At 35.7% G+C, this 18716-nt stretch overlaps 2 protein-coding genes across 2 annotated transcripts; one reads left to right on the forward strand and one right to left on the reverse strand.

The window, feature by feature from the left end:
* The first annotated feature begins 2321 nt into the window (after positions 1–2321).
* Positions 2322–3771, forward strand: LOC136816070 (uncharacterized PE-PGRS family protein PE_PGRS44-like). The gene is made up of 2 exons (XM_067072503.1): positions 2322–2326; positions 3156–3771. Exons 1-2 carry the CDS (start codon positions 2322–2324, stop codon positions 3769–3771), a joined length of 621 nt encoding a protein of 206 aa, XP_066928604.1.
* A 5060-nt stretch (positions 3772–8831) lies between these two features.
* LOC136816044 (uncharacterized) lies at positions 8832–11137 on the reverse strand. Its single transcript, XM_067072475.1, has 4 exons — positions 11077–11137; positions 10145–10197; positions 9524–9830; positions 8832–9282 (listed from the first exon to the last, which is right to left on the reverse strand). Exons 1-4 carry the CDS (start codon positions 11088–11090, stop codon positions 9027–9029), a joined length of 630 nt encoding a protein of 209 aa, XP_066928576.1. The 5' UTR covers positions 11091–11137; the 3' UTR covers positions 8832–9026.
* Positions 11138–18716: the final 7579 nt, after the last annotated feature.

The raw sequence follows: 18716 nt of genomic DNA on the forward strand, positions 1-18716 counted from the left end.
GTCTCGAGAGATGTCGAATCTGAAACGCAACAGAGTGTTATAAACACCTGTCTGCCGAAAAACAGAAGCAGCCAGCAAAGCAATTTTTTAGAAATATGATATCTTTTCTTCTATGAGAGCACATGTTATGACCTTCAATTTTTAATGCAAATGATGTGTTCTGCTTTCTAGGAAACCTAGGAAATTCACTATTTGTATCCCTAAACTTATTTTGGCTTCATGGTGATGTGTTCTGAAATCTAGGAAAAACATTTTGCCAACATATACTTGTAATATTTTTTCCTACGAAACATGTGATCTGAAATTTTCTATGCATAAATTTTCTCCGATTATACCCCTGTCTCATTAAAAGATGTGTTCTGAAAACTTTCTAGAAAACAAATGCACGTTAAAGGTACCCTGAGTATCAGAGGTTTTTAAAGAATATCTAATCACTGTAGAAAGAATCAAAGATGAAGAGCAAATAATTATTACCTTATTAATGTCTAGCAGACTGTATCAGTATGCGGTTTACTATTTACGAATTCCCCAGAAACCTCCAAGTGTAATTGAAGTGAGTTTCTTTCGAAAGAAATCTTTTACATGATCCCCAAATGTATAACAGTAATTACTAAACTATTACTTTAATTGAATCGAAATAATAGACAGACTTTATGTTATGATTCTCTATCACTGACTCTTTTTAAAAAGCATTGATGATATTTTTTAGTTGTTTTTTCAACGACGGGAATAAAAATATCAACTTTGAACTTCATCCAAGATCTTGGATGGTCGTCATGGCTACTTTTGTCTTCGTTGATTGCGCGCTGAATAGAATCTCGATTCGTCGGCACAGCGTCGATATATGATTTCGACCTGTGCTTTTCACGGTACGTTAAAGGATCATGATTATCCCCCTGTCTCGTCAGAACACCTTAGCATTTCTAGCTGGTCAATTTATGAAACCTTAATCAGAACAGATCTAAATTTCTAGATGAAACATGAAAAAACTTTCAGAACGCCTTGGAAAAAAAGGTTGCCTCACTGGCTGCTTTCGGAAAAATAGAGATGAAAAATAGACCGATATATCTGTTTGACAGCTTTTTCAGCCGTGCCTTCACACCCGTGTCATTCAAATTACTTAATTACCCCCTTAAAATTATCCAAGCTTTCTTACACTTTTTTCACTAAATTAACAGAATCAGGGGTGGGGGAGTTTATAACAATATCTATATAATATGCCATCTAATCCTACAGTAGGTCATACTGAGATAAATTGAAATTCTATATCATTAGGCAGAGAATTTTTCCCTTAATTCAAAATTTTACGTCAAATCATTTCATTATTTGTTACTTATCTTTAAGTAATTGTGCCTTTCGGAAAGGACGACGGTTAAACTAACTTTTCTCACCGTTTATATTCTTATACCAATTTAAATACCTGATTACTTAATCCAATGTCCTTGTTTAATTAAACATCAATTATCAAGCTAAAAGTTCCAAATGGCTGTAGAATAAATGAAATTAAAAATCAAAGCCACCCGTAGCATTTCTTTAGTTGTTAATCCTAGGAAACTAAAAAACTAAAAAGGTGTCTATGGGATTTAATTTCTTACTGTTTTGGCTTTTCCTCAATTTATGATAACTAAAAAAATTGCAGTTAAGTTTACAATTTTCTATATTATTTCACAAAATTCATTGATGTAGCCAATTTGACTAGGTCGTGGGGTAGCCGTGTATTTCACAGACCAGAGCAAAAAAATTATGAAGAATCTAAATGGTAATTCTAATTGCATCCAGGTGGTAAAATTTGCTGAAAAAAATGTTCAAATTATTCATTTATGATGCATAAGACATCAAAGATTTAACTTATTTATCAAACGTAATTAAAGGAAATTCCGATGAAATTACCTTAATCCTAAGGTTACCATAGGTGAAAATGTAATTAACCTTCGAGAAGACATAACTTGACCTCCGCTTTTTATATGGACCGCATTGTTATGGACCTCAATATGGACCACCGTCAAAAATGGCAAATTGCATTCACAGCACCAAGCGGTCGAATTGTATCAGGGTTACTACATATACATATTAAAATTCATTATTTTATGACTTTAAATCAACCATTTAATCAATTTAAAATTAACTCGTTTTAACGCTATTCAAAAACTAAAAAGACTCCCTGTGTTTAAAGAATTTTGAATTTTTGGGTATGTATACACCCCTGTGTCAGTGACCCAGTCAGATCCACCCCGGTGGTTAACCTGGTGGAAAAATTACCAGAAATAACGTTGTTACTAAAAGAGGTAACGAGCGGTAACGAGTGGTAACGAGTGGTAACGATGTGGTAACGAGTGGTAACGAGGTGGTAACGAGTGGTAACGAGGTGGTAACGAGTGGTAACGATGTGGTAACGAGGTAACGAGTGGTAACCAGTTGAAAACGGTGGCCCTAAGTCAACCCAAATTTGAATTTCTCGATTCTGGTGTTTTTGCAACAGATGCTGATGGCTCTTGAGGTTCTGCAGCAGGACCTGGCAGATCTGGTGAATGTGCAGTAAAAATTGGACATTTAAGCGAATGTTATGGTGGAGTTGATGGATCTGGTGAATTTGATGGTAAAGCTGGTTGGTTGGGTGAATGAAATGGTGGAATTGATGGTTCTGGTGAATGTGAATCAAAGATTGATGGTTCTGGAGGTTCTGCATCAGGAATTGGTGATTCTGGTGAATGTGCATCAGAAGTTGGTGGTTCTGGTGAATGTTATGGTGGAGTTGATGATTCTGGTGAATAAAATGCTGGTGTTGATGGATCTGATGAATCCAATGGTGGAGTTAGTGGTTTTGGTGAATGTGCAGCAGGATTTGGTGGTTCTGGTGAATGTACAGTAGGAGTTGTTGATTCTGGTGAATGTGCAGCAGGAGTTGTTGATTCTGGTGAATGTGCAGCGGGAGCTGGTAATTCTGGTGAATGCAATGGTGGAGTTGGTGGTTCTAGTGAATGTACAGCAGGAGTTGGCGATTCTGGTGAATGTACAGCAGGAGTTGGTGATTCTGGTGAATGTGCAGCAGGAGTTGTTGGTTCTGGTGAATGTGCAGCAGGAGTTGGTGGTTTTGGTGAATGTGCAACATGAGTTGATGGTTCACGTGAATGTGATGGTAAAGTTGGTTATTTTAGTGAATGCAATGGTGGAGTTGATCGTTTTGGTGAATGTGCAGCAGGAGTTGGTGGTTCTGATTTGTGGGCCGCAGGAGTTTGTGGTTCTGGTGAATGTACAGCAGGAGTTGGTGGTTCTGGTGAATGTGTAGCAGGAGTTGATGGTTTTGGTGAATGTGCAGCAGGATTTGATGCTTGTGGTGAATGTGCAGCAGTAGTTGGTTATTCCGGTGAATGTGATGGTAAAGTTGGTTGTTTTGGTGAATACAATGGTGGAGTTGATGGTTTTGGTGAATGTGCATCAGGAGTTGATGCTTGTGGTGAATGCGATGGTAGAGTTGGTTGTTTTGGTGAATGCAATGGTGGAGTTGATGGTTCTGGTGAATGTAATGGTAAAGTTGGTTGTTTTGGTGAATGCAATGGTGGAGTTGGTGGTTCTGGTGAATGTGCAGCAGGAGTTGGTGGTTCTCATGAGTGTGATTGTAAAGTTGGTTGTTTTGGTGAATGTAATGGTGGAGTTGATGGTTTTGGTGAATGTGCAGCAGGAGTTGGTGATTCTGGTGAATGTACAGCAGGAGTTGGTGATTCTGGTGAATGTGCAGCAGGAGTTGGTGGTTTTGGTGAATGTGCAACATGAGTTGATGGTTCACGTGAATGTGATGGTAAAGTTGGTTATTTTAGTGAATGCAATGGGCCATCCATTTCACAAAAACGCCATTTTATGTTAGGGACGTATGTACTAAATGTCAAATCTAGTCCGATTTACACTGTTTTATAAGAACAATTTTATAAGAACAATGAGGTTCAAAATCGCCAAGAAATAATAACAATTTTAGAGTTAAGTTCAAGTTATGTTTTTTCCCTGGTCAAAAAGTTTCAAGTAGATTTTGCTTTTCAAAAGAATGCACAATCAATGTCAGTGTGTCAGCGGCAAATAGGTCAGCGGCAAAAAGGTCAGCGACAAATAGTCAGCGGCATAAAGGTCAGCGGAAAATACTTTGAGTAGAGTAATATTTTTAACGTATGAAGAGCGCTTAATAACTAATTGTGGTATAAAAAGGGAATTTCCCAGAAAAGGGAATTTCCCAGAAAAGGGAATTTCCTTAGATTATTCATTAACTCTCCAGGGATAAGAAAAAGACAAACTGAGATTTCAAGTTTAATTTAAATTTTTAACATTTCAAATTAACTCCGGAAAAATCTTTATGATGATGATAAAACAATAGAGAGACCATCAAGATAAGAATGCTACCGGGACACCATTTAAGCGGAAGTAAAATACTGAAAAATGCGCGCAAAATTATGAGATGTTTGTCCAACTATCCTTAGGCGTGAAGCTATGAATGCCATCCTCGGTCGCTTTAGGCTCCCTGCGGTGGCAATTACATGCGTAAGAAAAAACAACAAATGATTAACACTTCCGAATATGGTCAAATCTCTCCCATAAAATTGGAAAAGATGCATTAGTCAAAAGAATAAATTAAGCACTTAATGTCATGTCTTTATTAATTGTTTGCCCGATTCGAAAGAATGTTCTCCTTTAAATCTAAATTAAGTTGAATGGCGACTCTGCAACATAAAATATGTTGAAACTACTAAAACTATTGGGCCGCCTAAACGCTACTTAGGCTTTCTTGTTCCACATTAATTTTATTNTTTAGTAATTTATTTTGATTTATTTTATCCCTAAGGTAATCGGTACCGCATTGTTTCGGATAAACTAACAGAGAACTTATTATTTTCTTTAACTAAAGCAACAAATTATGATTATTGGAGCATTTAAGGAAAATCGCTTACACACTTTCTTTTCAAATTTAAAAGATCTCTCCTCTTACGTTCCTCTTTCTAAAAGGTACACAAACCTACCACGTGTAACAATGGTAATAACGAAGGAAATATCAGGTCGAATTGCATAACTACCCGGACAAAAATGGTGTAGAGAAGATATTTTGCGCAGCAGAGGTCCAGGAACATACAGGATCACCAAATCCAAGCCCCAGGAACACCCTCAAATTCATAAGGAATGGACATGGTACTTTTTAATAAGTTATTAATGAAGATACATCCATAACGTTCTTATTTCTAAGACTTACAACCTTTATCCTTTTAAATTCACGATGAAAACTCAAATACAGGCTGAAACTGTTTTTATTTACATTTTTGAGCCTTATTATTCTCATAAAAATGTTCGAATAGAATGCGTGTCTTTCTTAGAAAATTAGAAAATCAAAAATTAAAAATCAGAAATTGAAGGGATTTCGAATCATTACAGTATGTTGCCTACGTACTTTTTAGTCGGACAAAATCAGTACCATGTGTGTGTGTCAGTGACATGGAAAGATAACCGAGTCCCATTTGGACAGTGTGCTTCCCAAGAACAGGCTCTCATCTCAGATAAATGCAATATTTGATTTAAAAATCAAAAATCAAGAATTGGTTTGAAATTTGATTTTTAATTGGTGAGGGATAATTGAAAATCAATTTTCTTCTGAAATTTGATTTGATTTTAAATCAAAAATCAAATGATACTTTCGGGTCACGGATTATGGTACTGGAAATTTCAGTTCATTTCTGGCAATAAACAAAACAAAAATTGAAATTTGCAATCAAGATTCAATTTTCAATGTTTTAGCTCGAAAATTGAAAATTGAATATTGCCATCGAAATTCAATTTTTTGACCAAAAATGTCGTCAAAAATTGAATGAACGAAACATCCACACACGGCGTTTTCGCGCACTTTCTGAAAGTAAATTTTTTGTTCAATTAATCATAACTTTTGATTTAATGAATCGAATTTAATAAATGACCCATCAAAATTTAAGTTTATCTTTCTTCTTTCCAATGAAATAGGAATAGTTCTTTTAAAATTTTTTTGATTTCGAGAAAACTATTTTCAAAGAGAGAAACTTTTTTGTGGCGCACCTGGTACATTATTTTTAACTGTCCTGATCATTTCTCATCCAAGAGTTTCGGATCAAATCAAATCATGGAGGTATAAGGAAACAGAAGAGGTATGCTATTGTAACCAAGCTCGCCCTACGATTAAAAAAAGTTACGATGTATGCATGCCCCCCGGGGGGGGGTAGTTTTTAGGCAAAATGGGTGCCGGGTATGTGCGGGCCATAAGGGTACCTTTTCTCATTCCTCAAAGGTCTCTCAAAGGGGTACAAATTCAAAAGTTAGTCTCTGAAAGGGTCCCAAAATCACGAAAATAAAAAAATTCTCTCTCAAAGGGTCACGCGATTTCCAAAAATTTTGACCAAAATTTGGTGAAAATCAAACAAAAATTTGGAAAAAATGGACCAAAATTTAGGAAAAAGTCTCTCAAAGGGTCCCAAAATCGCCAAAGTGAAAGTTTTGTCTCTCAAAGGGTCGAGGTCGATTTTCGATTTTCGGCTCGGACATACCCGTCACCTCGCAAACCTAGTACCCCCCGGATGCATGCTCATAATCTCATATATCGTGCATTTTTAATGAGCTCTTTTATCCATACTCTCGGGTACCTAAATAGCCCCCCCCCCCGCTGATTAGTTTTCGAAATTTTCCCACCCAGGACATTTTATTCCAACCCTCCTGCTTCTATTTTTGGGAAATGTGTTTAAAGTTCCCTCTTTGTCCTAATCTGCTGTATTAGCCTCCTTTTTCAAAATTTCCACCCCCTGACCTTTTTTTCCAACCCCCCTCCCCCGCTTTTCAATTTTTGAGATTTTTCCAACCTCCCCCCCCCCCCCCCCCGGAGAGGTACCCATACACGTATTTTTTATTCGCCACCTCAAATTGCCTGACTGGATGTGCTTACTTTTTAGCAATTTTTAGCCTAAAATGTTCTTAAATGCGCTCTTAATTTTTCAGACTACATTAAATTGACAATATCATGCAAAATAAAGAACAATATTTGACTCTCGATTTTAGAAAATCCATCTCTAAGTTCGGTTAAAACTGCTTGAAAAGAGGAAAAAATCGTAGTTTCTTGTCATTTTTTTCCAAACTGAGGCTGGGCATGTTCTTACGATGTTCTTACGAATTTCAGCCTGAATGTTCTTATAAACTGGGTTCTAATAAAAAAAACGTGTAGGTGAAATCTTATTGGCTCATTTAAGCTTTAGAAATTAGATTAGACGAGATTCATTGTTTCTGACACCAGTGTAAGAAAATATTTGGACTAAAAAAATGCCTGTAAACTTGGCAATCCTTCATCAAATGATAAGATTTTTCGATCAATGTTTTCTTTAAGGTGAACTCTATTGCTTGATACTTTCCTCCAAAATTCTCCAGCGACTTTATTTCTACAAATTGAATCTGAAATCGTGTGTGCTTATAAAGAACTTTTCATTTTCTGGCTTGAGAAAATATCTTTTCAAAACAAAATTGAACGGATAACAAAATGGGACATAACCTTGTTTCGTGACCAAAGTTTTATCTAATTTTTTGTATATTAAAAGGCTAGAATCGTGGTAGGTTCTCCCCCCCCCCTGGGGGCTAGTAGGGTTAAAATGAATTCTAAAGTATTATCCCACTGCTGCTCCTACCCTTGGTTGCTAAACTGGTTGCAGACATTCCCAATATCATGGTTACTTTGTGAACCAAAGAGAGGGAAAGGTTAGTGTGGATCAAGCTAATCATATTCAAATAAAAAAAATTCCTATAGAAAAAATATTCATGATTAAAAGAAAAACCCATTCTTATTAAAAAAAGTCAGAAAGTTTTAAAGTTTTAAAAAATTAATAGAAAAAATAAATCAAGAAAAGCCTAGGAAATCTAATAGTAACTAATGGGCGAAATTAATTATATAAAGTTTCGTAAAAAATTCTTGCCAAAGAAGATCATAGAGTAACGACCTAAAGAAAATTAATTTTTTCCAAAACGGCCTTATATTTTATTGCTTAACACCACATGCTTACAAAAAAGATGCATTAAACTTGCCATTACAAATAAATAGCAATAAAAATTAGTTCTTGCTAAAGTGCGGCTTCTCGCCCGAATGTACGACAAGTATTTAAGTGCCGTGAAATTGACAACTAACAAATTAAAACATTAGCAATTAAAATTAACACTAATTTTTCTGCTTTTTCAAGGACACCACGGTTGGTTTTTTAATCAATTAAAGAATTATTAATGGATGAACTTTTTCGGATACACTACACTTTCATCGCGCCATCTTTTGAATAAAGGTGCCATGAACGCAATGATAGAAAATAAATTTAACTTTTCATTTCGCAAAAATCAGCTCTCACTTAAATTCTTTAATCGTGAAAAGAGTTTTCCGTTAAATTGGTTCCCCTATGTTATATCATCAAAGAAAATGAAAGCGATGTTGATTTTTCTAAATACACTCAAATTTCTCAAAAGAGCTTAACAAAAAGATCCGTGCACAACACGTAAATATTTGTTAACAATCGATGCGTGTAGAACAGTTATGAGCTAAAGTCATTTCCATGTCATATTTTGTATACTGAAGCTTTGGATCAAGCTTTCTCACTGCTTCTTCATAGATTATTCCGTCCCTAGATGCCATTTTTGCTAATTTCGTTTGTATCGTTGTTCCTCTTGCCCTCCATGGCATATCACCATATTTGGCGTTAAGTGGAACAAACCATGAGGGCCCATAATGCACAAACATTCTCTCTTTGGCATCTTTATGGCAAGCCATTTTAGAGGCCTGTAAATAACACGTGCATAGATCCTTATGTGTTGGCAGCGGTTTGGTGAAAGCCATTTGGTTGACCATCCAATCATTGAAAACCATATTAAGTTTAGGACAACCAGGTACATCCCAATGTGTTTCAGCTTTAACACTTCCTATTGACCGATCTCCGTAAGGTCTTGGTGTAAGTTGATTTCCAATAAGTTTGATGAATTTCTCTGGAGGATAATCTACATAGACATCCATATCACCGTCGTGTGAAAGATACGTGCCGTTTCTGATGACTCCAAGTCGATCCTGATCGCGCGAAATAAATGATGCCTGATTGGTCAAGCAAACTCCATAATTCTTGATGCTTTCTTGAGCAACGTGTCCATGGCTTGGTACCTTGTCCAAAAGAACAATTAGGGCGCACATAATTTGGTGGCGGTTTTTGTTCTTTCCAAGTCAGTTTGCGATGTGGAAGCTCTCCAAAGTCTGTTTGTGGTTGTGCATGCCAGAATCTATTACAGAATAAATACACAAATTTCCGATGTATCTAGAGAAATCCAAAATTCAAAATAAGAACAGTGCGCCTATGATCCCGAAGAATACGAGTTTTATGCTTGAAACGAAGCAAGATATGACGTAGCCTAGACATTACCAGTTCTTAACATTTTGGCCATCGAAGCCTGTTCTTCTATAGTTTGTGTAAATCAACAACACAAGAATATTTTGGTTGGAATAAGAGTTATAGGATATTACCTGGTGCATCCTTCCTTGTATTGTTTTGGTGGGATTGCAGATAAATTGACTTTCATTTGGTGATGTAAAAACAACGGGAACCAAGATAATTTTTCATATTTCTTGTGAACATAGGACGGATAAGGACAGTCTGCTTTTTCTTTCCAATTGTCTTTGTACCATTGGACAGGTTTCAGTTGACTGTAAATCGCTTGGTGATCTTTATTGGTATCAGCCAACCATATGCTTTCGGATAGTGGTGGATGATAAACTTCAATGTCTTCTATGTCGACAGGATCTTCTTCGGACACTGTAAATGTCCCATAATCTACAAATCAATAAGAAGTCCATTAAAACACCCCTGTGTCACAGACCCGCTGGGACCCCAGCCCACTGGAAAATCTAGCAAAACTTTCGTCCCCGGTAGGAAAATACCCTGGAATTTCAGCCTTCTTAACTTTAAAATAATGCAGACTTGCCAATTTTTATAATGCAAGATCATTCTGTACATTTGAGTGAATTTCAAAAACGTTAAATTTAAACATTTTAGGCTCAAAATTGTCAAAAAATAAGCACATTCATTCAGGCTCCGCCCAAATTACGACGTTCTAATAAAAAAAAACTGAAAATTTTACCACTTACTTGTATAAAGTGCGACGCAACATATACAGAGGATCAAAAGAATCACATTAAAGCTACAAAACGAAGAATGCAGGTTTTATTACAAGAACAAACTATATAAGACCATAAGGCTTTGATGAAAAAAAATATTAAGAACGTTTTAAGACTTTATGGACTCGGGGGGGGGGGACACTCAAGGTAAATGACCTACCCTACGTGAGGCCCTTTAGGGTATATTACCCAAGCTTCTCAAAGTGCACTGTAAGGGTCGAAATTTGCAAAGATGAGAAAAATTGCACTCCAAGGGTGTAAAATTTCGAAAATCTGACCATATTTTGCCTGAAAATGGTCAAAGAATTTCAAGAAATGCAACATAGAGGTCAATTTTTCGCTCAAATTTTGCAAAATTTTCTCTGCATTGTAAGGGTCTGATTTCAAAGGCCTAATTATTGTCGTTTTTAAATCGATTGACCCCCCTCCCCTCGGACTCTAAAACAACCCCATTTTTCTGGAAAATGAACAAAAACACTCTCAAAATGCTGGAAATAAAAGCATATAAAAAGTGTCTCACAGGGGGGTTGTACTTTTACGGTGTGACGGGATTGGCCCTATTTTAGTACGGTATTACGGGATTTTACGAAAAACGAAACGGGAAAACGGTATTTTAAAATCAGACGGTGACGGTATTTAGCGTTATTTTTTGTAATTATGTCGATATTTGAACCTCTACGAACCGGTGTTACGATGTTATAATTTTTTTCAATTTTTCGGGATCCCGGGATTCAGCAAAAAATGAAAACGGTATTTTGAACCCATACAAACCCCCCCTCCCTTACAGGGGTACGAAAAACCATAAATTAGAAATTGAGTCTGTGACAAGGTCCCACAATCACCAAATATGAAAAATGAACTAGCTTTAAAGCAAAGTTACTTGAAATTAAACGTCGTCTTACCGTTTTGTTACCATTGTTATAACTTTTTTTGAATTTTCTTATGATTTTCTGTTCTCTAAAAGATAAAATATGATTGCATATTTTTTGCTATCGGGCATTGGGTTTCGCTTTCTGTTTTGATTTATGAGTACCTCTACAGAATCTCCCTTCAACTTGATTTCATCAAATATTTCAATCTGGGAGGGATAAATTGGTTTCTAGGCTATATTTCAAGCCCTACTGGACCATGTTTGAACTTTTGGATCCTGAAATCCTAAGGTCCTAAGTGTTAATTCTAGCGTTAAAACTTAGAGTTAAAATTTTACCCGTCCAACCTAATTTAGAGCGCTTCCAAATTGTTTGTGGTTATAAAATTTCATGGAAAATTTCCCATTTGTGTCAAGTATTTTGGAACTGATTGTAGTATTATGTCTATATCTCCTCAATTCGATTAAGGTTCCTATGGTTCCCGTCAAACTACCCTTACAAGCAAGTTTCTATAGCTCGAATCTCCAATACTCTTCCTAAAAAGTTAAGAATATCTATGATAAAATAAAAAAACACCATTCTTATAAAAGAAAACCGTGTAACTCGACCAAATCTTGAGTAATGAAAACTCCACTGTAATACAACTGCCGTTTCGGTTTAAGATTCCTCCACTTATTCTGGGATATCAATACATTTTTTTCTCGAGATAGCCGGCAGGAAATTAGAAAGGTTTTTTTCTAAATATACGAAAAATCTGATATTGACTTGACCGAAGCTCATTTTTTCAACTACCTTGAGTTGTGGTTTTTTCCGCTAGAAATATTGTAGTGGAATCCTTAGCCTGGATATCCAGCCCGTAGACCTTTTTCTTAATTTTGATATTTCTTATGTTTATAATTTTAGAACTTTGTCTAGCCTGGATATCCAGGCTGTAAACTATTTCACAGTCTAGTTTTTGATATTTTATGTTCTGGTTTACAGCCTGGTCTCCCTTGCAGTCCGCTTGCTTGCGCTCACTTCACTAAAACCGTAAGGACCAATCTACACGGCGTTGAGAAATTCTAAAGAAAAAATAGGATAGTTCTCCAGTTGCTAGTGAAGATAGGGCTTTCTGTTACATGAAAAAGTGAAAAAGAAGAAAACAGAGGCAAGTTCATTTTCCAAGAAAACATGGTTCGTCATGATAATGCATGCAAACTTTTTTATGGACTTTGGTGTAATCTTTGGATGTTTTAAATAGTTTTAGATCTTGTAAGACTGCTTTTTATTAATTTCTGTTTTGCTGCCCTGGGTTGGCTAGGAAACATGGGTTTGCACTTTCATTCTCTAGGGAGACCAAGCTCTATAATTTTAGAACTTTGTATGTTAAGTTAAATTTTGTTTTTTCTAAAATTTTGAGCTAGGATATCCTAACCTGAGATCAGATTGTGAATGTTTTCTGCACACCACGCTGAAGCTCTAAAGGGATGTGTGAAAACAAACAATCTGACGAATATGCAATCTCGAAATCGTAAGGACCGCGTTCGTCTAAAAGGACTGGGAATGACAACAAAGTTGCGCGATCGTGTTTATAAATAGGGCGCCGTATCAGTCTTTATTTTTCCGGTGCACAACAAGATTCTTGTTGTAGAATTTTCCGCGGGAGGACTATTTTCCTCAGATGTATAATTTTCAAGCGCCTTTAGAGGTTTACCGTGCGAGTAAGAAAATTATGAACATCTGTTATCAGGTTAGGATATCCAGGCTAAACTTTGTCTGGCTGAGGTAAAATTTATTTTTTCTAAAATTTTGAGCTTGAATATCCAGGCTATGGAATCCTAATCTTGGAAGTGGAATCTTACACCCAAACGATGGAACTTCATAAAAAACATTAAATTGTAATTATTAAACCAGTATTTCGTCCATATTTACGTTTCGGAACACCTTATCTACAATCCACAATCACAAGCAAATACGATCTAATAAATAAGCGTGTTTTTATGAAAAGTAGAAATTTCAATATTACAGAAGAGGAATGTAAAGAGATGGAAAAACAGCTTCTTGAAAACAATGGAAAAACAGCTCGCTATTATACCATGTCTCTTGCCCTTAAGGGAGCTTATGTCGAGTTAATAGGTTTCTTTGTTGTCGCTATAAAAAATCTGCATAATAAGCGTATTGTGACAAAATTCTTTTGTTTCAAGCCTGATTATGCGCAAGCTTTAAGGGCTTATATTTTGGGTACACTTCTCCTATACGAAAAGGTACCTATATCTTCTTGCTCAGAATTTCCTAGCGATTCTACTGCCCGGGGGGTACTAGGTTTGCGAGGTGACGGGTATGTCCGAGCCGAAAATCGAAAATCGACCCTTTGAGAGACAAAATTTTGGTGATTTTGGGACCCTTTGAGAGACTTTTTCCTAAATTTTGGTCATTTTTTCCAAATTTTGGTTTGATTTTCACCATATTTTGGTCCAAATTTTTGGAAATCGTGACCCTTTGAGAGAGAAATTTTTGATTTTCGTGATTTTGGGACCCTTTCAGAGACTAACTTGATTTGTACCCCTTTGAGAGACTTTTGAGGAATGAGAAAAGGTACCCTTATGGCTCGCACATACCCGGCACCCATTTTGCCTAAGTACCCCCCCCGGGTTTACTGATATAAGTGCACAAAAAAAAAAAAAAAAGGAAAAACAAATTTTCATTTTTATCGTCAAATCATGTAGAAACCGTCCGATTTGTATGGCGAGCCATTTCTGGGCTTTCAAAAATGACCTAATCAATGTTTTTACAGTAGAATTTCCAATAGGAGTGACCGTTGAACGTTGAACTTTGAGTAATCAGAAAAGCTGTTTTTGAATCTCTTTACATTTCTCTGATTACAGCCATCAATTAAAGGTCAGTCAGTTTTAATAGGTCCTAAAATTGATGTAGTTGAAAGTTTTTTTATAAGAACTAATTTTATAAGAGCAAAAGTCTACCAAGAATATTTTAAGGTCCAATTTCTTTTCTTCGGAATTTTCACAAAATGGTGTAAAATAAGAACATTATTTCAACTATTTTTGGGCCTAAAACTGAAAAAGCGGAGTACATCCGAAGGCTTTAAAGAATATAGATGTTCTTATAAAAGATGCTTGATGGTGGTTAAAAAGACAATCACAATGTGATTTAAAGCCCCAAGAGGCTAGAGATGAATCTTTAACCTTTCTCAAACAAAAAAAACGAAGCCTTAGGATTTGCACCGTATTTAGAATGACGGGTTAAATCTTATCCTATTTTTGTTTTTAGGCGACATATTTTTACTTTCAATCTGCCATTTGTATTAAAACCATGCAGGTCACGTATTTTGGTTGGGAAATAAGTGGCTTCATTGCAATGATGTTTCTGGTTTAACCGTCTTGCATTCCAGTATCAGAAAGCAGCGTTCTTGTTAAATTTAATGATCGAGCGCAGCTAAAGATTTTCCGACCCTGGGTTAACTTGGTAAGTTCAATGATTGAGTGAAGATTTCCAGACCCTGGGTTGACAATAGCGAGTTTATGTATTCGAGATAAATCGAGGAGGACGGTATAAAGCAAAGTTGACATGTCTCCAAATCACCGTCCACTTTGCTCGACGACGGTAAAAACACCAAAACTGTCGTCTGTTTAAGTGAGCAAAAGCGATATAGAGCCATACATCAACTATCGAATTTGTTTTGTATCGATTTCACTTACCGTCGCCCTCGATATCCTCCGATACATAAACTCGGTAATAATCATCTAGGTAGACCAAGCTTTAAACCACCCCCTTCTCACAGCCCCACTGGAAAAATTGTCCCCGGTGGAAAAATTGGCCAAAATATCGTCTGGAAAATCTTACTCTAATTTTTGTCCCCGCTGAAAATAATCAGATAAACCAATCCTCACTGCAAATTATTATACTATTTTGTTTCATCCCCACTGAATTTTTGGACTCCTGAGGGCCTATAAATTAACTTTGTTCGTCGTCCGTCCGGCCTCCCGTCCGTCTGTTTACCACTTTTCCTCGAGATTGGTCATTAGTTTTTTGGATTTTTGCACAAAGAGCAAAATGGCAATGCCAAATGTGACGGAGCCTGATTTTCGAAAAAAAAAATTTTCCGGCCGAAAATGCCGGAAATACGCCAGAAAAACCGGTTTTTTGACATTTTCTCGAGATTTCATCATTAGTTTTTTCTGATTTTTTGCTTAAAGATGCGTATTAACAATGCCCAAAACATGGCCGAGTCCGATTTTTGAGAAAAAATTTTTCCCGGCCGAAAATGCCGGAAATCACCGTTTTTCTGGATTTTCATTAGACTTTTTCCTTATAATTGGTTGTTTTTTCATTCAAAAACATTATTAATAGCAATGCCCACCATCAAGCATGTTTCAATTTTCAATAAAATTGATTTTTGAAGTCGAAACTATTAAAAAGTTGCCGGAACAACCTACTTTCGCGCCGGAAAGACAGTATTTCTTCAATTTCTCAAGCTGTACTTTATATCTTTTTATGAAATTTTGCACACTGATGCAAAATGACAATACCTAAAATGTGACGGAGCCCGATTTTCGAAAAACATTTTTTTCCGGCCGAAAATGCCGGAAATATACCGGAAAAACTGGTTTTTTGACATTTTCTCGAATTTTCATCTTCCGGAAATCGCCGTTTTTGCAGATTTTCATTGGGCTTTTTCCTAACATTTCTTTGTTTTTTCTCAAAAAAAAAAACATCATTGATAGCAATTCCCACCATCAATCATGATTCGATGGTCAATAAAACAGATTTTTTTATAAGAAACAAACGACTAATTTTAATAGATCGTCACTATTTGTGTTCTGAATGATTGTTTAATGGTCACGCTCACGTAGATATTAATTATGTGTTAAATGCATAACCAGGTAGGTACATAAAAGTATCACTTGTCTTGCTCAAAAACAATGAAATTCAAATCCCAAGTCATGAGCAAAATGGGAATATCAATCCCCATTGGTCTGTTATTTTTACCCCCACTTGCTGAAAAAATGACACCGGGTCTGTGAGAAATTAAATTTACAACCAAGACTGGAAACTTAAAAACAATTTATTGGATCTCATAAAAATGTATATTTCTTTCTTTAAAATAACTTCTTATCTCGATTCTGAAGTGACCCAAAGTAACATTCCTCCCAAACGTTTATGTACAGTGGACTCTCCCTAATTCGACCTCCCATAATTTGAACCTTTCTATAATTCGATTTAAATTCTCATACCTCCTCATATTTGTCGCTCACACAAATTATATTTCTCGTTCAAATTCTAAATAGCGAGAAAAAACTGTATCATATCTACATCTATATGTTCGCTTTATGTTCGCTTTATCCATTGAAAAACTCTCTCTCATATTATCATATTATCATATTATCATAAGCTTAAGTAAGAATAAAGCGATGCACCATGATTACAAAGCACGGTATTGAAAAACGTATTATAAATCTGATTTGCAAGTTTCCATGGTTACCTTTTGTTCTATTTTAAATTGAAAAGAAGCGTGGTTTAGCTTTTGCTGTGAGTATTCGTAATTTTTGTAAATTTTTTTATACACGTTTTTTTTATATAAAGAACACGTTTATAAGGGACTTGGGGGACTTGAGGCTTAAAATGGTCCAAAAAACTAGGTATTGTTAAGGAACTGCTCAGGCTGAGAATAACACAAGTCAAGTCAAAGAGAGTTAAACTTGAATTTGCACACATTTACAAAGCCTAAACACAAAGAAACATGGGCCCCGTCAACGGGGAGACCGGGGGGTCCATGGCTCCCCCACTTTTTGGTAGACCATGTCATACGTTTTTAAGAGTTACTATTTTAAGCTGGTTTGAGACCAAATCAGACCACAAAAACTATTATTCTCCCCAATTAGATATCGTTTTAAGGTGTTTTGAGGGTGTAAAGTGTGAAAAATTTTCTTCGTCGCCCAACCATGGTGGGTGACATTTTTTTCTCCAAAATGTTGGCCCCCTCACTCAAAATGGCTCGCCGGGGCCCATGAGAAAACAAAATGTTGACGAAACAGCGTTCAATAAACGCCTCTTTTTGCATTTTAGTCCATTGTTTTATTTATACATAAGTTACATACTTAGCAATTCCCATCTTAGCTGGTTAGTAAATAAGGAGCTGGATAAGGAACTTTGACGTTGAAATTCTCTCGAAGCTCGGAGCCAAGTTAAGGTTCCTTATAAAAAGAAAAACGTGTATCTTATCAATTTCTTTTTAGCTATAGAAATGAGGCTCAGAAAACACGAGTTAAAAAACACAAGTTAAAAAAAAAGCAAGTTACATCAAATGTGACGTCGTCAGCGGGGAATAATGACGTCACAAGTAGATGAATAAACTCGTCAAATTATGGTACATCTTAATTTGGAAGTAAAATTTTCACGAAAATTTGAATATGGGGCGTGGAGGATACAACAATTTTCAGTGATTTACCCCCCCCCCCCCGGACAAAGTGAAAAATTACCCCCAGACAAGCCTCTTTGTTAAACTTTATTTTTCATACTCAATGATGCAAAAGAGAATTTTCAGCATGAGAATTTTTCATTTTTCTTCAAAAAAAAAAAGTTTTCCTGAATATCAAATGAAACTGCCAAGATGGAGACGATAAGAGGTTTTGCGTGATCAAACGAGAACGATATTCTAGTACTTAGATTCCAGGCTTCGAGGAAAATCTTTTATCGAAAATTAGGGTCCCTGGTACTATTTTGAAAATGAAAAAGCATAGAAACCGTCATTTTTACCTGACAAATTTCACTTGAACAAGGAGGGAAGGTCACGATTCTTAAATCTGAATCACCAAGTTTTAATAATAGGCCAAAAATAGGCACATTAAAATATCTAAATTCTAGCATTTTTGACCAACTTGGTTTTATGAAAATTTAACTCGTCAATTTTAGGTGCGCCATAATTAAGAGTTTAAAGTCTGTTCACGATAAGTGTGCACTCTTTTTTCTTTTACCTATAACTTTTGAAGGAATTCTTCAATCTTTATAAATTTGGTATCGTTGGAGAGATATTTTTGAGTGAAACAATTTGAAATAGAAAAGTCTTTGAAAAAATTCTAAAAACGAAGGTGAAAATGAAGAAGAAAAAAATGAAGATCTTGTAGAGAAGTGCTATAACTTTCATTTTCACTGGAGAGATTCTTTGATCTTAGGAGATCATCACTGTGAAGAAATTTCACTAAAATATTTATTCAATATAAAGTTATGATACAAAGTTAATAAGTGAGTGACCCCAAAAAACAGCAGAAAACAGCAGAAAACAGCGTTTTTAGACGTCAATCAGCTTATAACTTTGCTTGATATCTTTTGACTGAATGATTATTTTCGAGAAATTTTTTCACAGTGATGATGTTCGATAACCAAGGATTCACTTCAGTGAAAATAATAGTTATAGCACCTTTCTACAAGATCTTCATTTTTTTCTTCTTCATTTTCAACTTCATTTTTAGAATTTGTTTAAAGATTTTTTTATTTCAAATTGATCCACTCACTAATATCTTTCCAATGATATCAAATTTATAAAGATTGAAGAATTCCTTCAAAAGTTATAGGTAAATGAAAAAAGAGTGCACACTTATCGTGAATAGACTTTAGTACTAATTACTGTTATACATTTGGGGAATCATGTAGAAAATTTCTTCTCAATTACACTTGGA

Source organism: Clytia hemisphaerica, unplaced genomic scaffold (genome assembly GCF_902728285.1).
Source record: "Clytia hemisphaerica strain Z4C2 unplaced genomic scaffold, Clytia hemisphaerica genome assembly, whole genome shotgun sequence".
NCBI classification, from domain to species: domain Eukaryota; kingdom Metazoa; phylum Cnidaria; class Hydrozoa; order Leptothecata; family Clytiidae; genus Clytia; species Clytia hemisphaerica.